This window comes from Macrosteles quadrilineatus, unplaced genomic scaffold (genome assembly GCF_028750875.1).
Source record: "Macrosteles quadrilineatus isolate MER2022 unplaced genomic scaffold, UCM_ALF_1.0 Scaffold_5__1_contigs__length_97177068, whole genome shotgun sequence".
Taxonomy (NCBI): domain Eukaryota; kingdom Metazoa; phylum Arthropoda; class Insecta; order Hemiptera; family Cicadellidae; genus Macrosteles; species Macrosteles quadrilineatus.
This window is the reverse complement of record NW_026542598.1, coordinates 50723675-50748580: the sequence shown is the minus strand read 5'-3', so window position 1 is coordinate 50748580 and position 24906 is coordinate 50723675. Positions and strand designations below refer to the sequence as shown.

General features: G+C 35.4%; 1 protein-coding gene across 1 annotated transcript in view; it reads right to left on the bottom strand.

The window, feature by feature from the left end:
• Positions 1-246: 246 nt before the first annotated feature.
• The window catches only part of LOC128994383 (PDZ domain-containing protein GIPC3-like), a 52862-nt gene continuing 28202 nt past the window's right edge, over positions 247-24906 (bottom strand). The window contains exons 2-7 of the mRNA XM_054418919.1: positions 16104-16200; positions 15067-15200; positions 7661-7799; positions 5279-5388; positions 1134-1212; positions 247-679 (exon numbers count right to left, since the gene is read on the bottom strand). Coding sequence (XP_054274894.1) covers positions 510-679; positions 1134-1212; positions 5279-5388; positions 7661-7799; positions 15067-15200; positions 16104-16200 — 729 coding nt within the window. The 3' untranslated portion in view covers positions 247-509. The remainder of the gene's footprint in view (positions 680-1133; positions 1213-5278; positions 5389-7660; positions 7800-15066; positions 15201-16103; positions 16201-24906) is intronic.

Below are 24906 nucleotides of genomic sequence, written 5' to 3'. Positions count from 1 at the left end.
TAAAAAACAGAAATATCCACTCAAACTCAAAAGTTTTAGCGAAAACAAAATTCTATATGGGCCTACTGATGGTGTAGGGGGAGAAAGTAAAACATCAGGGCAGAAACTTTTCTAATCCAGTAGGAGAGGGCAAGGACTTAAATTGATTATTTTGAGTCCAGAAATTGCCAACATATTATATTTTACATTAGGTATCTCTAAAATAATTTTATTCAGTAACTATCGGTAAACACAATAAACAAAGCATAAAAAGCAATAATATATTTTCAAAATTTCAACAAATGACAATGGATTCACATACCGTACGCAATATTAAAATTTTTTACAAAATATGTACAATAAGTTAAAATATAAGATTTTACTGAATACAACAAAACTCTTCCCAGCATCAACAAGAATAAATACTGTAAAGAATTTATCTTAATGAATTCCCCACATAAAACATGAGAGTGGTAACAATGAGTGGAAGTTGAACACATGTTTGATGACTAAGCGCTCAGGATTCGTTCTCAGAACACTTCATTTTTGAGCCGGCCTGCTCGAGCATCTGTTATTGCACCCCACAATTCTATTATGAATTCATCAGTAAATCCAAACTCCTCGAGGTCAGAATTGTCGATGGCCTCAGCAAAGTCCATACTGTTAGTCTTCCCTTCTGCGTGTTCCCAGATTTGTGTGGCTGGAAAAAGGTATTATCATTATAGTTATTATCGTTCCTCTAAGACAGCAAAACACCCTAAAGGTGTGTATTTTAAGCTGAACATGGGTGAAGGATGATATGAGTGTAGAATGTAGTAAGATTATCTGTGTAAATTTGTTATGAATAAAATCAGCTGAGTATTTATTCTCCATATAGTGATGCTGAAATGGACCACAGTAACTTTTCTTGAAACTTATCATGTAAAGCTATTGACTAAAAAGCTCCTAGACTCCAACTTTTTTATAATTATTTTGTTGAGCGATCTTTTGCTTTGCTTGCTAAATTCTTTTAAAGATAATATTTGTCTGTTAAACAATTTTTAAATTAACTCCTATGTAGTATCTACAAAATATCAATTCACATGGAAAGGCAACTGGTACTATAACTATTTATTTACCTTCGCCACTTTTGCAAAAAAATTACTTTTGCTTACCAAGTTCTGAGTCATTTATACCCATGAAGCCCTCCAGCAGCTGATTGATACTGTCTATGCCCTGTTGCATGGCACTGTCCTGTATGACAAAAATATTAGAATTAGTACAATTTTCTTTATTTTAACTCTAGAAATTATTCAGTGGTTTTATGCCTTTTTTTATAATTTTTCCCTCATCTATTTAACACAAAAACCAGATTATGATAAAAATCATTTTTGGTGGACACACACACACGGAAATAATTATAATAAAATTCTCATCTATAAGCTCATTTTTATAAGCAAGTACAAGTATGCAAGATATTTATACGATTTCCAATATGAAGACTTATTTTACTTTGTACCGGTACTGCTATTTAGCACTTTGGACTATCGTTTGAGTCTCATACCAGAGTCAACTCAAATAAAAGTTTTGTTGTTACTAAATTAATATTGGAAGGGAATAACAACTATCAGGTTTCAATATATTCGTGTACCTGTTGCTCGAATTCGAGCAATTGCTAAGTATTACAGGCATTATTTTAAAACGAATAACAGTCATAATTTCTGATGACTTTAAAATATTTGAATCAAAGATTATGAAAATACTCTCTGATGTACATAACAGATCGGTATAATCAACATTTTATGTAAATAGGGTTTTCTACAAATAGCCTTACTCATAGCCGCAATAGGTTTCCAGACACGTGTCCAAAAGCCTAACAGCACGACTCCCTTCCCCATACCGCCCTGAGGGATAGGAATCATTGAGATTCGCTCTAACCTTTCCTCTCCCCTTCATGGGCAAGTTTTCATTCCTTTTCTTTCTTAGTTTTTGTTTGTTTCTTTTTGTAAATTTTAACGCCTGTATGTATCCCTGGTTTTCCTTAGCTACTTTTCTAAACATCTCAATTGTTTCCTTGTAACTCATCATGTTTTATTTTCTCATCTCTAGACCTATATTATCCAAGACTTATTCCTGTTCTCTCCTATTTGTCTCCTGAAGTGAACAATTTATAAATACGTGACTCGTGGTTTTCATTTCTCCACATCTACATACTTCCTCTTCCATCATGTGAAATTTTCACAAATTCGCCTTGAAATTTTCCATGTCTTGTGACAAAACTACGTTTCATAATGGCCCATCTCCCAATCTTGTTCCAGTCTCTTTCTGATGTTAGGTATATATATGAACTTTTACCTTTAAAACGTTCTCCTTGTCTTCCAAAATCAACAGCTTATGCAGCGATTATCCAACAGTCCTAAATTAAATGTGAAATCTTCAGGCGGCTGTTGGAGAGCACACTTAAACCCAACATGGAATGGTGCTTGCTGTATTCGGCTATCAACGACAATAGTATTACAGTATTTGTATTTCGTTCTCGTCTACCAGTTAAAATTTGTCGGCCTCCTCCTTTTGGCCGTCTTGGTTAACGTCTTATAGTCTCACATTATGTCGAACGTTTTTTTTGGTTATGTTTTGATGTTGTGCAAAATTGTAGTATAACCAGCTGTTTCAAATATTAGTGTCAATTTGAAAGTATTCATCCGTTCAAATGTAAACAAACATATTTTTCTCCCTAAGAATAACATGGGAACTTTGAATTCCCACTGGGGCAGAGCCCTGATGGAAATCCAAAGTTTTTTTGTTTGATGGCAAAACTACACGCTAAGACCTTTCTAACGACACTTTGGACATTCCAAAACAATTACGACAAAAATATGCCTAGCGTATTAAATATATAGATTAGGCTACTGTATTGGATCACTGATAGATACCTATATTATAAATCAGTTAAAAAGTCAGAGACTTGAAACGTAGCAAGATTGTCAGATTTAATGTTTAACCACCGAAAACATTTCCAGAACCTCAACATTCAGATTTCAGCCATCTCAAAAATATTGTAATAAAGAGGGGGATAGCTAAAACTTGGGAAAAATTAAAAGAGGGAAACATTGGATTATGGCAGCTTGTACTTAACACTATAGGGAAAATACTCAACATCTATAATTTGCAGCCAGGGAAATGGAACATATCCAAAAACTTACCTTCAGAAAAATTCCCCCACAAGTCTGAGACTGACAAATAACAAAATACATTATGTAACTGTACTCTAAATTGAAAATTAAACTAGTTTGGTAAAAATTCATACTAATCGACTCTGGGTTTTCTCAGGAGTTTCTCAGGCTCAAGGAAGAGGAGTTGAAAATGCTGTCAGTGACAGTGAACTATTCTAACGTGTTGTGTAAGTAGTGTAAAAGTTTTGTGTTTCTTGTGCCAGTTTAGACTCTTTCCAAGGCCCCACTAGAAAAACAGGTCATACTGCAGCGCAACACTACGTCAAAGTGGTGGATAGTTGTACTAAAGTTGTCAGACGTAAACAGCCAGCTTATTTGCCTAAAAACATATGGGATATGGCAGTGAATCTATCCACAAGTGTCAAGTCATGGATCTTGCAGCATGGCCCGTTTTTCTAGTGGGACCTTGCTCTTTCCCATTCAGTCAAGCCTGGTACCCTAACCTCACTAATAATCCTAATCAGTTAATTTGTCTTTAATTCAATTATCAATTATCATTGAGACAGGGATGCCACCTCGGTGCGTAATTTTAAGGCAAATATGAATGAAGGATGAGTGTAGAATGTTGTGTGATCTATGTGGCTTTATTGTTACGGACCATGATCAGCTGTTTAATCAGTCAGGATCATTTATTTAAAGCCAAATGATAAGGACAGCTGGGTTCAGTTCTTACTAACACTCCATCAAGAAGAAAACAGTTAATATTTGCACTCGTGTTATACAGGGTGAGGCAGTGAGAGCACCCAGATTTTCTTTCGCTGTCACATTATAAGTAAACCAACAATGAATGAAGAGCTATGCTTATAACATCAATCAAACTATGCCATTTTAGTAAACATTGTGCCTGAGGCTTGTAACACTGAGATTTTGATGTAGGAACCTACTTTTAAAATAGTGATTCTTGTGCATACACTCAGAGATTGTTTGGACCACATTCCATACTTAGTCAATATGGCGCTGTTCCAGATTGTAAAACAATAGGGAACTAGGTAAAATTATTTTTCACCACACTATGATGTTATTAGCTGTTTTACATACAATAATTAGAGGCTGAAAGATGGGTTTTGCTGGCCATGCCAGCTGTCAACGTCATTTGGGGACCGAGCAGGTTTTTACATCCCTAGGGCCGCAAAATCAGCTGCCCGCTTGCATATTAAATACACAACCAGTATCCATAGCATTGCAATAGAATTGTTTTATTTTCACCGTTGCCTAGCAACTGTTTATTATTATTTTTGCTGATTCCTGAAATTACTTCTTCACATAACCTTAAAGTTGTGTTGACTATCAGTGTACATTAATTATTATTGTGAATAGTAGTAGTGTGGTGAAAAATTGTGTTTGTACCACGGACCAAAAATGGTTTTGCAGCTCTCGATCGTTAAGTTCTCGACTTTGTCTCGAACTTAAAAACTATCTCGAGCTAGCAAAACCTCATTTTCGGCCCTAGGTACGAAATATACTATAGGATAACAGCTTAAACCATAAAAATAATCAGTGGGTACCGCAAACCTCTTTGTACACCGGCAAATGTCAAAAGAGTGTGAGTCGCAGTAACTCAAAGTCCAAAGAGGTTTGCCAGGATGCTTTCTTTGTTGGAAGCTTTACGTTGGCTCTTTGCATTCTTTGGGGGTTCTCCCTATAAGCTACTTGAAATTTAAAGGTTTTTCAAAGTTGCCCTAGAATTTTCTTGAATTGTCCAAGAAACTAAAGTGATTCATGAAGAAATGTTGGAAGGACGAGTATTCAATGGCATTTTCAAGTGACTGAAAAGGAATGTCATGTAGGAGGACAAGGATGTCACTTGAAGCATTTTGTTTTCAATAAATGGAAAAATGACTTTTTTAAGTTAAAATGACAAAAGATAAGCTGTGTTCTGATGTGCTATTTATATGTATAGGGTAAATTGTATTGAATTTGTACTATTTATAAATTGGGGCGCTTTCATTGCCTCACCCATTTGGATTTATCATCTGGATTAACGTTGCATTCTTGGCTATTTCTGTAAACTTATTTAGTGTTATCAGCATTTGTGTCAATTTTGAAATTTGTTGTGGAATAAAATCAAAATACTTTTGGGAGCTTACCAATTTTTGGACTTGCGCTTTTCCATCAGCCTTCAGTCGCAGTGTCTCCTTCCCAGTCCCATAGCCAGACTTCTTACCTCTTCTTGCACTTCCTCTTGAGTCTATATTTGCTGTTAGAAAACAAAACAGTAAATAAAACTAACAGAAGAGTGAAGAAGTTGATAAAAAGTTAGGTTAGCTTGGGGTATATTGAGCTGTAGTTTTTACCATGTAGCTTCTATAAGGACTTTGTATACAACTTGCAAAAATAATATAGGCTATACTGATTAGGAAATTAAACTGTTCCACACTAACCTAACCAAACTTGCTGTAATACTGATTGAACTTTGTGTGTTTTCAGCAAACAATCAAAATAGTTCTATAAAAGTGTTTGTGTGAAATGTTGCAACCCTAAATATTTTGCGTTCTGGGCTCTGTCCCAGTCAGTCCATATACAAATTGGGGCCTGGTTCAAAAAGATAAAATGCCTGCCTGAGCATCATCTACAAGTCAATGACAATAAGGAGAGTTAACTTAGGTAGTTCAATTAATCATACACCCTATATGAATATTCATTGAGCGCTTTCAGTTTTAATATGTCACCCCTATTAATAAATAAATAAAAATGCCTTTATTTACGAGCGTCTTTCAGTACAAGAACTGTTTTACAAAGTAACTCATGTCAATACAGTATAACTAACAAAAAAAAAATATACAACTATTATTATACAAAACAATGTGTATGACAAAACAAAATTATAAGCTATACAATATTTTACATCTTTTTCACTTTTCTTTTGAAAACCAGGACCCCCAGCTGTTTTAGACCCCTAAGACCTGTATAACTTCAACCATAGATAAAACATACTCCCTTAGTAGATTTGCCATCCTTATGGAACAGCTGAAGCCAATTTTATTGTTAGTTCTGTCCGTTTTTCTGTAGAGGTCGTGTTTTGTTTACAATTTGTTTCCCGTTATTACAGCCATTTAAAACCTTGTTTAACCAAATAATACAATTTAATCATAAACAATAACTTGTCCCCTAGTTATATAACCAAACAGTAAAGCACAAATCAAGAAATTAACCCTAAAATAATAGAAACAAAGTTTCGTCGACACTAGCGCCTTTGTGTCACGTACATGAACTAGACACGAAAAACGTGCTTCAAAATTTACAATGGGATGAGAAGTCTACTTGTGTTGGTTAGTCTATGCTTCAACTATAGCTTAATATTCTACAGGGTGTTTCCTAATTGTCTGGAGATATTTTGTGGACTTATTTGTTCCCTGGGCTAAGACAAACATAAAACACCATATACGTATGGGTCTAAAGTGCCTATATTTCCGCCTGTCGGTATGTTTGTGATTTTTGAAAAATAACTGAGTTATCAGTTTTTTTTCTACATTTGGTTATGCAATTTAGTAGGACTACCATACTTGAGAACATATTAGTCCTATTAAATTGCGTAACCGATTGTAGAAAAAAACTGATAACTCAGTTATTTTTCATCCAATTTTAACAAACAAGGCCAAATGAGGCCAAATTTGTATTGAAATTCTCTATATTTTCGGTTAGGTGGAATATTTTCTTAATATTTACGGTTTTCATGAAATTCGGCATTAAACATTTTAAATGGCCGCCATATTGAAACGGCTTGAGATATTGGAACACAATTTTCATAGTTCTTTTTACTTGTAGAACTACACACTCATAGCAAATTTTAAATCTCTATCTTGAAAAATGGCAAGATATAAAATAATTTATAAAAATCACAAACGGACCAACAGACATAAATCTAGGCACTTTAGACCCATACTTATACGGTGTTTTAAGTTTGTCTTAGCCTAGGGAACAAGTCCACAAAATATGTCCAGACAATTCGGAAACACCCTGTATATTGTTCAACAGAGCTTCCTCCTGGCCGGCAAGATAACACCTGGTCATTGAACAGACCTAAACAGTGTACTGCAATTACAAAACGGCTCAACTAGAAGCTCAACTATTTAGTTTCAAACTTGATTGTGATTCCATTCTAATCTCATAGTTTTACCATATCAATTTAAAACTGTTAATTTTCATATTTTAATTTTTTAAGTGTTACTCTGTAATTTCTTTTACTTTACAGAAATAGAAGCTAACAGAGCTAACAATCTTAATGGTAGGTATACTGATTAGCAACGAATGACCTTGTTGTGGCTACCCATCAAGTTTGCAATCTCCTTATTTAATCCTCATTACCACTACTCTAATCAGTGCAAGTGTCATCTAGAGTACCGGTAATAGATAAGTAACTAATACATGACCACAACAAAACCTGTGTAAAAGTCCCTACCCCCCACCAATTAGTTCAATACCGTACTGTAGATCAATTATAGTTCAATAGATCAATTATAGTTACTCACAGAAGCCTGCCTTCAGAGGCTCGACAAGTCTGATTGTGAATATTGTGTCCCGTGGAATCTCCTTAAGCATCTTCGCCACCTCGAAGTGTCTCTTGCCTACAAGGTTCTCAGAGTTGATCCTCTCTATGTGGTCGCCAACCTGGACAACGCCTTTCGGTTATAATATTTAGGAAGGGTAATAGATACAGACAAACACAAATACCACAACTTAAACAATTAGTTAAATTCAATTTTAACTTAGGAGCTGCTCCGAACTCTTTGAATTCCGTGCATAAAGTGATTAAAAATATTCCCACCGTAGCAATCCTGCAGACCAAGCAACTTTAAATTTGTCTGATTGGATTTTAACTCAAATATTTTCTTAAATAAGTGATATTTTCCTTGTTTGAATAAAATTAGATTTAACGACGAGTACCAGGTTTGCTGCTACATAGAGGTGAAAAGTTTTTTTTCTATCCTTTTAGAATATAGGATGAAATAAATACATTTGCCAAATTTGATCAACATTATATGTACGTATCTATAAACAAGAAAAAATTTCCTCCATAACCTTTTTATTGTACACAAATGTTCAATATACAAAATTATTTGTTTTTTTAAATCTCTATACAATGGTTGTAATTAAAATTGGGCATTTTCATGTATGAAGGTAAACATTATTTAAAAAACATTTTTTTTTTTTAACAAGTATTTACAATCTATTCTATACTAGAATAATAAGTAAATTTAATAACCATTTTAACATGGGTTAATTACACTCCATCAAGTGCACTAACATACAAAAACTTTAAAAAAGTTTAACTAAAAACGATTTGGAAGGTCTATTGGATTAACTCTTTTGAGCCTATATGTGTAGCTTCACTTTTGTCGAGGAGGTTAACTGCCAGGAAATTTGGATGGGTTTCTAATTTTCTTTGGTATTTTTCACTTTGTTTCTTTATTTCTTCTTTAACATAGGGTAATTTTGTATCTTGATGAATTACTTATTTGTGACAAACCAAGGTGCTTGTAAAATTGTTCTCAGTGTTTTTGATTGAAACCTTTGAACTATTTCTATGTTTGAGTTGGAAGTGGTTCCCCAGAGTTGGATACTGTAGGTCCAAATAGGTTTCAATACAATTTTGTATAAAAGTAATTTATTTTCAACAGATAATTTTGAATTTTGACCAATGAGCCAATTTAGTTTGTTTGTTTTTAAATTTAAATGAAGTCGTTTGTTCCAAATGTGTGAATGCCATGTAAGCCGTCTGTCGAGATGCATACCAAGGTACTTAACTTCGTTGGATTGTGGAAGCATGACATTATTCAATTAATGTTACTGGGGGACAAGTTCTTGTAGACATAGTAAATGTAACTTGAATGGATTTTGTTTCATTTACTTTAATTTTCCAATTCTGTAACCACTGAGACAAATCGTCTAATGCAGCCTGAAGGTTTGATGATGCCAGAATAGGATCCTGATTTGATGATAAAAAAGCAGTGTCGTCTGCAAATGTTGCAACCGTAATACCCTGAGTACTTAGAAGGTCATAAGTGAACAAAATATACAAAATAGGTCCAAGAACACTGCCTTGTGGTCAGTGCCGGATTTAGGGTACCTGAGGCCCTAGGCCCAATTACTCGAGAGGCCCCCAACCCAGTCGTGGAAATTCCGTGTGATCGCGGAAAAAAAACTCTGGAACGTCGTTAACTGTAAGATGTAAGGTTAACTGTAAGTAGGGACCACGAGGTCCTAAGTTCGCCTCAATAAAGAAGGATTTTCGTTTCATTTCAACGTCTACCATGGACTCCAATCACGGGGACATCATCATCGACACCCGCGACTGCCGCAATTCGTGAACATCTTTTTCTGTTGGTCACAATTACGGGGACATCATCATTGACACCCACGACCGCGGTAAACTCGTGAACATCTCCCATGGGCCGCGATCACAGGGACATCATAATCGAAACCAGTGACTTCGGAAAAATTTGTAAACATCTGTTGGTCACAACATCAACGGGGATATCATCGTCAACACCCACGACCACGGCAAACCCGTGAACATCTCCTGTGAGCTTAAACCACAGGGACATCATCATTGTCACTAGTGACTGCGGCAAAATCAAATCGTAAACATCTGTTGGTCACAATCATGTGGATATCATCATTGACAATATCCTGTGAGCCGGAATCACAGGGACATCGTCATCGTTGTCACCAGAGGCCACGGAAAAATCATGACCATCTCCTGTTGGTCAAAATCACGGTGATATCAACATCGACACCTATGACCACAGCAAAATCGTTAACATTTCCCGTGGACTGCAATCACGGGGACAACATAATCAACAAATGGGACCTGGGACCGTGGCAAAATAGTGAACATCTACCATGGGCCACGATCGTGAGGCCATCATCATCGACTCCCGCGACCGCTATAAAATCGCGAATTCTGTTGTGGGCAGTGATCATCATCATCACTTGCAATCGCAAATAATTGATCAAATTTTTTTTTATAGAATTTTGTTTTGTCAATTCTTTGCGGCCCCCTTTTGCTTGCGGCCCTAGGCCACGGCCTAGTCGGCCTAGTGGTAAATCCGGCACTGCTTGTGGTACACCTGATTCAATTTCATGCACATCTGTAACTATATCTTGATATTTAATTTGAAAAAAGCGTTTGGACAAATACGATTTCAACACTCCATAGTATGTATGGGGCAGCAAAGTTATAATTTTGACCAATAATCCTGTGTGCCAGACTTTATCAAACGCTTGGGCTACGTCCAAAAAAGCAGATGAACAAAAACGTTTATTTTCAAGATCTTCCTTGATTACATTCACTATTCTATGCACTTGCTCAATGGTGGAATGCCTTCGGCGGAATCCAAACTGATGTGAAGGCAACAATTCTTTTTCATCAATTATAATTTGGAGTCTTTTTAAGAAAAGTTTTTCAAAAACTTTAGAAACCACAGGAAGAAGAGATATAGGCCGATACGAGGATGCTTGATTTAAAGGTTTACCAGGTTTCGGAATAACAACAATTTGTGAAACCTTCCACTGTATTGGGAAGTATTCAAGGCGTAAAACTGCATTGAAAAGTACTGTAAGGAAAACTATTCCTTTTCTAAGAAGCTCTTTCAACACTTTACCTGTTATCAGATCATAACCGGGGGCTTTTTGCCGTTTAAATCGTCTTTTATTACTTTAGCTACTTCAGATGATGTGAACAATTTTATTGGTAAATCAATTTAAAAAACATGTTTTGGAAAACTTCAAACCCCATAACACCCTGTTCCCAGATCTTGCTGGTTTGCAAACTCAACCAAGTTTATCCAACTCTACACTATCATAAAACATTTAATTAAAATCTGACCCAAATTATTTGAGTGGTTGTGTTCAGGTACACAAACACATATACATTTATATAATACTAGGTAAAACCCGTCGAAATCGACGGTTACTTTCAAGTTCAAGGCTTACGCTAATTCATCTAACTGCGATAAATTGAGTGAAATTATAAATTTTTTGAGAATTTAGCATTGTTTAAAGAGTAATAAGTGTAAAAACAATCTATATAATTAATACGCTACATGAAACTTTGTCGGTTGAACTCCTCCGCCATTTCTTAACCGATTTTATCCATTGACATCTCATTGGAAAGAGCGTGTCACGTAGATTTGCAAACTGGCCTTACATTTTTGGAAGCGTCCCTTGGGCTCTGCCCCAGTGCCTTTGAAAGTTCCCATGTTATCCTTATGGAGTACATAATTGTTTACATTTTGATCAGCTGTATGATTTAATTGCTGTTATTTATTTTTCAATTGAATAAAACGCATTGAGTAGGCCTACATTTATTTACTATTTGAGTTTGTGTAAACATAACCCCCAAGACGGATCGTGTGTTGTATTAATAGTCAAAGGTGATAGTATGGTTGTATCTTAAATTTGTATATTTATCGTTGTTTTGTGTCGCTATGACAGATCGTGTTAGCATGATTGTAACTTAAATTTGTGCGTTTATTATTGTTTTGTGTAGCTATAATTTGTTTATTTGTTGTTTTTTCTTTTAAATGCCTCCGACGCGACGACAACGAAACATAGACAGGAGGCGTAATCGTGATAACGACCGCAGCTACAGAACAGTGGCGCGTAATAGCATAGGCTTAACTCATCACAGTCAGCACCTGACCCTGGACAATCTCAACTATTAGGTTACAAATTAATGATGCACCCTAACACTACTCCAAAACGACTTTTCGTTCTTAATTATTGGCCCTCTATCAATGACCTGTGTTGCATGTACAGCGAGGCATTTTGAGAAGGAGAAAACCGGCTGGAATGCTTTAGGTTTATCAATAACGAAGATAAACATGGTCTGAGTTACACACCGGTAATCTTTGAGTTGACTCTTTTAAACTAATTGTAAATATCACTGTTATTCGTTTTGAAATAACTCCTGTAATACTTTGCAATTGCTCGAATTCGAGCAACATGTACACTAGTAATGATATTATTTGCGTTAGTTACCAAATATGGTTGGTCATTCAATGAATAAAATATTTCCAATACCGTACGTCATCATTACCCATACCGAAGAGTCATTATTAGTATGTTAACTGGTATCTCTTCTTTTGGAAGAATCTTTAAATAGTATTAAAATCGTATTGGTGGATCTTTTGTAGTTAAAATACAACCGATTTGATCAATGCAATAAAGATTAATCTATGATTTTATTTGAGAAAAAATATCTGTTTGTTGAGAAGACACGTTCTAACTTCATCCGTTACAGTGTAAGTTTGATTTTTCCTTCGTCACGTCGCGTCAGTTCATATCGTACTTCTGTGCCAATGAATAACCCTCTAGCATAGTTTTGAGAAATTGGTTGTGGGGTTACTGTTAAAGCTTATAAGACACTTCTGCACTTGTATTATTTTGTATTGTATTACACAATCGAAGATTTTTCCAATGATTAAAAACATGTATGGTAATAATCTCATGATCCTATGACGATCTGTCAAAAGTGATGAAAAAGTGATCAAATTTGGAAAATGCATTCATTTCATACACTAAACTATTAACATTTTACAAAAAAACACCTTTTTACCTTCCCTGTTGCAGCAAACCTAAGTACTCGTTAAAACTAATGTTATTTAAATAGGGAATAAATGTGATATTTTTCAGCAGACATTTTAGTGTAAATCCAATCAGGCAAATGGAAATTCGCTTAGTCTGCAGGTTTGCTGCAACGGGGGTATTTTAGTTGAAACAGCTGACTAAATTCTTTAATTCCCTTTAAATATGAATACTCATAAGGTTAACATGGAGAACTCTCAGAGCCACTGGGGCGGAGCCCGAAAGGATTTTTGAGATAAGAATATACCTATATGTTAATCGGGAATGTGAGCTATCATCATACCAAATTTCAGCCCAATCCGTCCAGTGGTTTATGCGTGATTGAATTTCAAACAAACAAACAAACACACAAACTTTCACATTTATAATATTAGTAAGATTATTATATACCTACAATAAAATTATCCATACATTTAAACATTTGAACAAATAGTGTAGGTACCTTTGGGGACATCAAAATGAAAAAGTAAATCAGTCCCAGTATAGGTCTTTCTGTGCCACCTAAAATAATAGCTTCTTCCCTATATGGGGAATTTGCTAAAAGCCTGAATAAATAATTTTCCTTCATATTAAGAATCGTTATATTTAATACCGGTATGTGAAGGCAATTTCTACGAAACACTACTCCTCCGTTAATAATTGATAGATTTTTACAAACTAGGTGTCAAAATTAAGTATTTTTTGTGTAGACACCCCCTTTCACCATTTCCTGTAACAAAAGTCTTCGGGCTATGCCCCACAGGCCATCAAAATCCCAATGTATTTCTTATGAAGAAAAGATTTTGTTTACTTAAACAGACGAATAATTTGTATTAATTACAGCTGTTCATACACATGATACACACAAGAGCGTTCGTTTTCAGAGTGAGTTCGTTTCCAGTTCTGATAACTGGAGTGGGCGATTGATTACATTATCTTTGAGTTGACTCTTTTACGTCATCGGAAATTGTTACTGTTATTCGTTTTGAAATAACGCCTTTAATATTTTGCAATTGCTCGAATTCGAGCGACAGGTGCACTAGTACAAAATTAAAATTCTAAGTTATTTTACAATGTGTTTTTAGAGAAACACACAAAGTTAGAAAAGACAATAAAAGTGACAATAAAATGCTTTATTTGATGATGCAACTCACAAAGAATCCACCCCGTCCCGTCATTCACCTGAGCTGTTCACCTAAATTTTCATCAAGCTTAACTTACAGGTGAACTCCTCATAAGCTGCACACCAGATATAACCATGAACTCTTGGGGACGTGTCTCCTGGCCAGACTGGCTATACCTTAATACTGCTCGATAATTGATCAGACCTAACAATCTACCGGACTAACAAAACTGGTCAACCAAAAAATTCTGAAGTAACTTTAAATTGGTAGCACATAATATAAATTTTATCTGTTTCATACTGTTTATTTTGAATATATGCTAGCTGTAAGTAGATATGTGATTATGTTAAGGTGCGTCCACACTGGATGAACAATATGTTCCCTAACATTTTAATGTTCGCTTTGTGTGGACACCTAGATAAACGTTCTTAGACAGAGGGTGGGCATAGCGTGTCGGCGTTTTGGTTCAGCCTTAATGTTCGCTCTATAAAGATTCTTACTTCAATTAACCTGTATGAACAACACAGCTTACTATGGATCCCAGGAGAAGAAAAGAAATTATGAATAATATGACAGTTTAAGTGAAATTGATAGAAAAATTTGGGCTGATGTGGGGTTTTTTTTTAGCAAATCGACAGTTGTTTAGTGCAATATAGGCGAGGAAAATAAAGTGCAGAGTCAAAGTCAGGTATGGGAACGAACTAGAAGAAGAAAATCTTCGTGGGGGTTAGGATACATTACCTTTATGAGTGTTTTCAACCCAACCTGAACTTGAAGAGAGGGAATATAGCTATAAAGACTGCTCTGAAGTGCTCCCAACTATATTTGTACAACTGTTTCTGCCACTACCCCAACACCGTTGAAAGCTGAATGTAATATGCAGCAAAAACAACAGTAAAAGCGGACAAAAATGCCAACGCCTACGCACATCTATTGTCACTTACAAAAACCTAAATACTGTACTCGAGATTAGAAAGAAAATTATTGTTCGTTGAAAAACTTAAATAATGTTCAGTGAATGTTTTTTCCAGTTCGGCAAACAAATTATGTTCAACGAACATGTTCGTCACGAACGTTCGCCCAGTGTGGACGCACCTTTACTCTTGTCCATTATATCATTCATTGGCGCTCAAAGAGTTAAGATTATTTCCTCATCAGACCAAAGGACTACAAACTGTCTTCACCTGGATGTACTCAATGCCGTCAATGACACTTCCCTCCTTTATCCTCTTGATGAAGGCATAGCCAGAGCCATTGTCTGTGATTGTGAGACCCAAGGCTTCCTCAGTCTTTCGTAGCTCTATTTCCTTAGGCCGACCTGCAAATACACAGTTTTACTAATCAGATTTTTTTAAGCAAATTTATATTAAATAAAAACAGGACTGCACAATTATTATCAAGTACCCGATCAGGCCCGCTCTGGCGAGGGCGGCTGGTCGGCGATCGCCAAGGGCCTCCGGGTCAAGGTGGCCTCCAAAAGCAAAAAAAAATCAAGTTAACAAAATTGTTTTTATTATGAAACATTATTTAGTTTTCCTGTTTCACAGCGACGTAATCTTGCAAAAACAATTTCAAATTAACAATAACCTATTTTATTGTATTGAATTACAGTTAGGCCCATTCTACACGAGCGTGTAACCCGTGGCGGGATTCCCGCGTCGGGGCCACGCGCTCGACAGGGACCATTGCATTAAATTGGCATGTCTACACAAGCGGGACGCGTGCGCAGAGTTGATATCGATGTCAGCGTCAATCCCGCGTCGTGAATCCTACCATCCATTCTACATACACAGTAAATACAACAAAAATCACAATATGATAAATGGAATATGTTCTATACAATTTAAATTGCAATTTATTCATCAGGGATAAGCGATTTTGTATATACTGAAGTTAAAGTAAGCTATATTTATAAACATGTGAATAAAGAAAAAAAAAAGAATAACTTGGTCCAAATAAATAGCTTGAGTTGGAAAACTCCACCACGTGTCCATCCAAATCCAAATCGACTTATTTTTCACAATTATTAGAGATGTCATGTTTTAAGCAAATTTATTGTCATTGTTGAATAATATCAAGTATTATTCAACAACTTTAGCATGGCGGGAGAGATGAAAAATATTATTGATAACCCACAAATTTAAGTTAGCCGTTCAAAGTACTATGGTTATTTTTGTTATTTTTTCACTACCTACAGGACTTGATTGGAAAATGTTTGTACCTTTCCTATGAACAAATATGAAGTCGTCCAATCCGATCTGTCCCCCAAGCAGCTTGGTCATGTCTACCTTGTGTGTGTTGAGAGTGCAAAACAGGATCTGAAACAGATGAGAGTTGTGGTTCAAACAAAGATTCTGAAAACACACTGAATCAATGATCATTCCAGGTATAAGAGCGCAGTTCCACATGGAAAGGGGCTTAGAAAATTTTTCCCTATAGTGTCTCCCTCTGCCTATTCATTTCCAACAATCTTTATAAAGACTATCGTACCTGCTGGCGATCGAACTCCCAAGTAGCCTCCGTAAGCGTTTTCAAGTACCTGTGTTAGATCGTTAAATGTATAAGTAATTAATACATCAGCTGATTTATTATTATTAAGTTTGTTAGTAAATATTCTGCTTAGTTTGATGTGTTTAAGAATTCAATAAAATGGTTCTTTTATATTTTGAATATTATTTAGTGTAATTCTACATTGGCGACGATGAGTAAACGAACCAAAAGAAGAAATAGTTATTTCAATGAAGAAGATAAGTATGAAACTAAAGAAGACGCATTACAATCAAAGATAGAGAAGTTCAAATGTCAAAGCTATGATGAGTCTAGTAGGTGGGATGATTATGAAGCACATTTTCTATTGTTATGCAAGGTAAAAGGATTGGGAGAAGATTCTCAGAGAGCAGAGGATGCTCGAAGGGATCTTTTGCTTGCCTATGTGGGTCCTGCACCATTAAGAAAAGTTTCAAACTTTCTGCTGCCTTTAAAAGTACATCAGGCTACGTGGGCAGAACTAGTTAATGGTTTCAGGTCAGTATACAAAGCTAGTAAAACTATATTTTCAGCTAGAATGGAATTTGAAAAAAGTATCAGAGAAAACAGTGAAAGTCTTTCAGAATTTGTAATACGTTTGAAAAATTTAGCAGATTTTTGTAAGTATGAGAACAAGTTTGATGAAAGAATAAGAGATAGATTTGCTGGAGGTATAAATTTTCCAGAGTTTGAAGTAGAAATTAGACAATGATGGCCTGATGGTGTAAAAGAAAATGGTGACAAGTTAACATCTGAAGATGTTTTTGAACTGGCCACTTCAATGGAGAGAGCTCGTCATGAGATATTCAAGAATAATGATAAAGAGTTGGAAGTATCACAAGTAAGAAGACACAATAAGGAGTTTAAGATAGAAGTGAAATACAATGAAAAGACAAATCATCCATGTAGTAGATGTGGAACAAAGCATGAATTTGGTAAATGTCCAGCCTATCAACAAAAGTGTTTGAATTGTAAAAAAATAGGACATTTTGCAAAGGTATGTCGACAAAAAAGAGTGAATAATTTGCATGAAAAGTCAGAAGTTGAAGAATCTGAATCGGACTCACATGACATGAGGATAAACGATGTTAAAAAGGAAAGAAGACATATTTGTAAAGCACGTATTCATTTAAAGTTAAATAAGGTAGCTACAAACATGGAATTTGACTCTGGAGCTTGGGCCTCAATGATAGGTAAGCCTCTTTGGGAGAAAATTGGTTCACCAAGACTTGATAAGACTAATTCAAAATACGTGGCTTATGGAAACAATATTTTAGATATACTTGGTGAATGTTATGTCAATGTTTCATTAGGTGATGAGACACGTAGATTAAAAGTAGCAGTAGTAAATGGAAAATAGAAACCGCTGTTTGGTTTACCATGGATATTAGCCTTTAATATGAACCTCCCTCTCCTGATGTTACTATTAGTAAAGTAAAATGTAAGCAGAATCATAATCAATATAAGATGGATGATGTGAGGGTTAAGGAAGTACTAAAAGAATTTGAAGATGTGTTCTCTGAAGGGCATGGGAAAATCAAGGGTTATAAAGCACGAATTCACGTTCGAGAAGATGCAAACCCTCAACATTTTTCAGCGCGCAGGGTTCCGTTTCCCTTGAAAAAACGAATTGAGAATGAACTTACAAGACTTGTAAATGAAGATATCATTGAAGAGGTAGATCCTGCTGCTACACCTATTCCCTGGGCTACACCAACAGTTAATGTAGAGAAGAATGATGGTTCAATAAGAATTTGTGGAGATTTCCGAGTCACTTTGAATCAAAATTTGGTCCCAGAAAATGCAATTATTCCGACATTTGAGGAACTAACAAACAAAGTTGCAGGCGGACAAGAGTTTTCCAAGGTAGACCTACGAGATGCATACCTACAAATGGAGGTTGCAGAAGAACACCGAAAGTATTTAGTAATAGCAACGCATAGTGGTTACTATAAATACAAACGTTTACCTTTTGGGATATCATCTAGTCCAGGTATTTTCCAAAGATATATGGAAAGACTCTTAGCTGGGATACCACAGGTTGGAGTTCTTCTGGACGATATTATAATAACTGGAAGGAATAAGAACGAGCATTTACGAAATTTGAGAGAGGTTTTGAAACGAATGAAAGAAGCTGGTATAAAAGCAAAGTCTAGTAAATGCAAATTTTTTGAAGAGTCAGTGACTTACTTGGGACATACAATCGACCGGAATGGAATACATCCTACTTAAGAAAAAATAAAAGCCATTCGAGAAGCACGGTCACCTACTAATGCCAAGGAACTCCGATCATTTTTAGGTTCTATTAACTACTATGAACGATTTATTCCGGGACTTCATGCCATTTGCAGTGATCTCCATAAGCTGACTGGGACTAAATCACAATGGAAATGGTCCGAACAAGAAGAGGGAAAAGAAATTCTATCAAGTAAAGACACAGTAGTGCCATACAAAGAAATGAGACCATTGGTAATGGTCTGTGATGCATCAGAAAATGGATTGGGAAGTGTACTAATGCACAGATATGAAGATGGACTAGAAAGACCAATTGCTTTTGCCAGTCGTACACTACTGCCCGCTGAAAAACAATATTCAAATATCGACAGAGAAGCGCTAGCTATTATGTTTGGACTCAGGAAATTTCATCAATATGTATATGGTCGGAAGTTTACTTTAGTAACCGACCACAAACCTCTACAACGGATATTTGGAAATATGCGAGATCTCCCAAAAGTTGTAAATAGCCGTTTAGTGAGACATAAGACATAAGACATAAGATATTTATTGCCGTTGATCATTTTTACATGAGATGGGCATGGTCAACATAAATATATACAGTCAATAACATCAAATAATATCAATAATATCGATAATAATCATCAATAATATCTAAATATATTTAAATTAAAACCAAAGTTGCAACTCCAGCCTACTAGTAGTAGTAGTACCCAAACAACAGCTTCATAAACATTAAATTAATAAAATTGGTAAACCTCATCCAAACAAACAAAAGTTAATGCTTATCATTAATTTGAAAACTTAAAATATATTATCTATGTTGGTGGCCATAAACTCATTAATAGTAAAGAATGGATTGTCTAGAAGCCATTGATACATCTTGGTTTTGAAGCCTTTAAGAGGAGTGGTGTGAGCATTATCGGGAAGCTTATTAAAAAATTTAACACAATTTACCATGTAAGAATTTCCAAACTTTGTTAACCTATGTTGCGGGATTTCAAGTTTGTTTTTATTCCTGGTATTGTGATTGTGTACCTCACGTCTAATAAAAAAAGAATTTAGATTTGTTAATAATTGTAGGAATCTTCAATTGTTTAAAAAGACATCTACTATGATCTCCAGGCCTGGCTTGACAAATGGTTCTAATTAATTTTTTTTGAAGAATCAGGGCATCTGAGACATTTGCAGAGTGTCCCCAAAGTATGAGACCATAAGCAATATGAGACTGAAAGAGTCTGAAATAGGCAGTCCTCAGATAGTCAGTAGAGATTATGGAGCTCAGTTTCCAAAACAAACAATTGACCCTTGAGAGTTTTTTACACAAATTTACAACATGGTCATTCCATGTGAGCTTTGAGTCTATGTGAATTCCCAGCAGTTTTACAGATTGATTTAGGTCGATGATTGATTTTGATTGATAGTTTTGATTTTGTGAAAGACTGAGCAAAATATTCTGAGGTGGGCTCTCCAGTTGAATCAATACAACTATGACATAGAGTACAGAAAAGGAGAAGATAATGTGTGTGCTGATGTTCTATCAAGACTTCCGATTGAAGAAGATCAACCTGAGGAGGCTCACATTGGTTTTTTGAATGTTGATAAGGTTAACTCTATCATGTCTTATGACCTCTTGAAACAAAATTAATTTACAGATAAAGCAATTAAAATGGCAAAAAACTTTGTATTGAGAAATACATGGCCCCCTGTTGTTCCTGAAATGTTGAAGTCATACAAACAGAGGAAAGATGAATTGAGTGTTGAAGATGACATATTATTGTGGTTTGGAAGAATTGTAGTTCCAGAATGCATGAGAACTGATGTTCTAAAGATACTGCACACAGGACATCCTGGTATTGTATCTATGAGCACAGAAAACGTACTACTATACCCAGAATGCCAACCGCATGGTAAAAAGCATTAAGCGGTTTGAGAGAGCTTTGCCTGTCAAACCGTAGGCAGCGCCACCAGCGTTGCCATGCAATAGCATAGCAACGCTGGTGGCGCTGCCTACGGATTGACAGGCAAAGCTCTCTCAAACCGCTTAATGCTTTTTACCATGCGGTTGGCATTCTGGGTTATAGTAGTACATTTTCTGTGCTATGAGGTCTGTAGCACGACACTATGTATGGTGGCCCAACATGGATAAAGATATCGAAGTTTATATAAAGAGGTGCACATCTTGTCAAGAGAATCGAGATAATGTGGAAGAAGTACCATTATATCCTTGGAATGTACCTGATAAAGTTTGGGAAAGGGTACACATTGATCTGGCAGGGCCAGTTAACGGATCTATGTGGTTGGTAGGTATTGATGCTTTGTCAAAGTGGACTGTCTCAAGACAACAAACTCTTCAACAATCATTCAACGATTGAGATCTTGGTTTAGTCGATATGGAATACCAAGTGAAATTGTGACAGACAATGGACCTCAATTTGTATCAAAGGAAATGGAAACATTTTTTGAGAAAAATTCTATCAACCACATAAAAACAACTCCTTACCATCCTAAAAGTAATGGACTTGTGGAAAGACTAATTCGTACTTTGAAAAGACGGTTCTACACAACAAAGCAGGATGTTGGAGATGGAATGCTAGCTCTTCAAAATGTTCTTTTTAGCTACAGAAACTCGCCTCAGAAAACAACTGGTAGGGCTCCGGCAGAATTGTTTCTCGGTCGTAGACTTCCAACAATTTTTGACAATATGAAACCTAATCTTAGGAAAAAGATGGAGATGAAGCTTTGGAAAGAACAAGGGAGGGACAACAAAAAAGTTCGAACTTTTGAAGAAGGAGAAGATGTGTGGATTAAGAATGAACATGGGAATGGTTGGTCAGCTGGAATGGTGAAAAATAAAAATGGACTGTACTCATATGATGTACTTTGTGGAGGTGTTATAAAAAGGAAACATGCGGACCAGATGAGACAAAGAATGGGAGCTGTTGAATCCGTGTAAAAAGAAAGAGGGGAAAAGTGTTAGATCGTTAAATGTATAAGTAATTAATACATCAGCTGATTTATTATTATTAAGTTTGTTAGTAAATATTCTGCTTAGTTTGATGTGTTTAAGAATTCAATAAAATGGTTCTTTTATATTTTGAATATCATTTAGTGTAATTCTACAACCTGTACTGTGAAATTGGGTGCTTTGCCTGTCAGTGCTCAGAAGATAAATACCATAGGCTTTAGGCTCCTGCATCTGACTTAGCTATACACATAGCCATACTCTCTGAGTTTTAAGAGCGCTGATAAATTACTCCTTAGAGTTCATCACCTCCTCAAAACTGCATGTTTTTATTTTTGTCTCTAGCTGCAACCACAATGAAGATGTGGCATAGTGGACAAGGATCGCTTTATATTGTGCTAGCAAGGGGGACCAGTCCTATATTTCACACAAAAATAAGATTGCGCTTTCTTCTATTTATTACTGGATCAGTTTATTTGTAGTCTAAAGAAATCAGTAACAGGTAACGAGGTAAGTAATAAAGAAAATAATTTAACCAAGTTAAAAAAATGTATTGCTTACACATGCTCTTTAAAAAATACATTGGCTGTATGGATTACATTTAAATACAGTTTGTCATTATCTCTTAAAAAACCCTTGCGGCATCAAAGTAGAAGCTTTGCCTTAGACTTTTGCAGTAGACTTTGGAAGTTCATAGTGTTATTTTTATAAATGTTTTTCACTGCAATTTTGTCAATCGCATATAATACAAAGGAAAAAGGAAGGAAATTAGTACTTTTATTATATTAGTCTTAGAAACATGGATTCAGATGGTAGAAATAGTTATTTTCCTACATTCACCCGAGAAAGTGGGCTTCTTTGCACTTATTATAGTACATAAAGCTGCTAATTTCTGCATTTACTTACTTTGCCGCACACTTAAACTTTGCCACACACTTTTACTTTGTCGCACAGTTTTTTACTTTGTCACACACCAGTACTACAACCAAACTATACAAAACAGAGTGCTTTTATTATTCACGTAATTCACCTTGGAAATGGGTTGGCAACACTTAAAGATACTAAGATTATGATCAGCTGTTGCAGTGTTTCCCATTTAGTTAAAGCTTGGATTTATCCTAACCTAAAACATGCTGTTTAGTGTTTGAAAGACTAAATTATTTCTATGCTTTATAATAACTGTAGGAAAAATATAATGTGTAATACGAGTGCACGAGGGTCGCTCCCCTGACACCCAGAAGGTTTGGTGATTATAAGGCTACAGAATAAACCTTGAGTTTCGAGTCTGGTCAGAGTCCTGAGCCTTCTCCAACAAACAAAACTCTTGCGATCATGTTTAGGTAAAAAAAATCTCGATTGACCCCTGGAAATTTGGGAACCCGTGCAGACCCCACTGAAAACACTCACGTTTTTGCAAGGAAAGGTTTTTTTTATATATGCCAGGGATCAATTATTAAACTTGATCCTCCTTTATTATTTATTATTAAGTCCAAGTTCTAACCACTAGGCTTGTAACAGCTATAGAGTTTTTCTGGAGTTGGCTATTTTTATGCTATTTGTGATAATGGCTAACATCAAAACATCAAAAATAATGTCTTGTTCTAAGGCAAAGGAGAATTAACAAACATAATATAAAGCCTTGAATGTGTTTTATAGTGGAGAGAACTAACATAATGATTTTTAATATGCCTCACAGTTTTTTAAACGATTTTTTATGCTATCAAAACTTTCCGCTTATCTGAACTTGTTTCAGACGGTATAGGTAGGATAATCAAGAATCTACTTGTAACTTGTCCCAGACCTTCGTAGCAGCATGAAATGCCAGTGAAGTGAGAATGAAGACCTGCAAGTGTGAATCTTGTTAGCGAGTGAATGTCTGACTGTCCACATTGTTCATTCAGTAAACAGACTGCTTAAACTAGGTGGATTTACACTTCTTTTAAATGTTGGTCACTAAAACTCATGTATTATTCGTTTTGAATTAATTCAGAAAATATTTCTACTACAAAATAACAACTCATAATATAATTGTTTTTTAAAATAATTACATTAAAACATTATGATATAAAGGTTGGGTACATTAAATTGACTCTAAAGTATAAAGTATTAACAGTAAAATTTAGCCATACATACATATAATATTTAGGGATCCTTTAAGGGTATGCCTATGTTTCTAACCAATTTATACAGAGGACAACTTATAGTTTACTATTATTCTTTTTGTTTTTTGTACCTTTTAGCGAATTTCCCATATAGGGAATAAGCTATTACCGTAGTACTCATGGTAAGACCTGGACCCGAGACCGATTTAATTTTTCATTTTGAGGTCCCTAGAGGCCAAAAACACCATCCGTTCAAATTCATATATATATATATATTTATATATATATTTATATATATATTTATATATATATATATATGTGTCCGTTAGCGCGATAACTCGAGCAAAAATGATCCGATTTTGATGAAATTTGGTACAAACGTGTAAACCTACGTTTATTCGAACGAGTTCGCGATCCAGCATAATCGGACCATGGGAACGGGGGTTTATGGGGGGTTTTATGGGGTAAAAATGTGTTTTTCCCATTTTTGAACCTAAAAACAAAACATTTTGCGATTTCTTTCCAAACCGTTTTGTAGAGCTTAAAAAAAGAAATAATTTAGTATATTGAAGCGCTGTTGTATGCCTAACGGTCACTGAGAAAATTCAAAAATAGTGTAATTAAAAATTCCCATGTTATTCTTATGGAGAAAATGAAAATTGTTGTAGTTTACTTGTTTATGGGTATTGATAAAATTTGGCAAATTTATTGATTTCATCCTATACTATTGACGTATGGTCAAAAAACACTTTTTACCTTCCCTGTAGCAGCAAACCTAAGCACTCGTTAAATCTAATGTTATTTAAATAGAGAATAATATGTCTTATTTATGGAAATATTTTAGTAAAAATGTAATCAGACGAGTTGAAATTCGCTTAGTCTGCAGGTTTGCTGCGGCGGAGGTATTTTTAAATAACTGAATATAACAATGGATCGAATGAGTAAACAGTTTGATGGTGAAAGTGTCCTGTTCAATAATTAATTGCATTAGCTTTCAAAGAACTTTTTGTTAATTACCTCCATCTACTTCATGTTCAAAGAAATTTTCAGTACTCTTTAAAGTAAAATAGCCACAACGAGATATTGCTTAGGTTTAGGACCTTGTGAGGATGATGATGGTGGTTCACAGAATGGTGACTATTTCCCACAGACACATACAATGTAGCAACTATCAGGGACAGGGACAGGAACTGTGC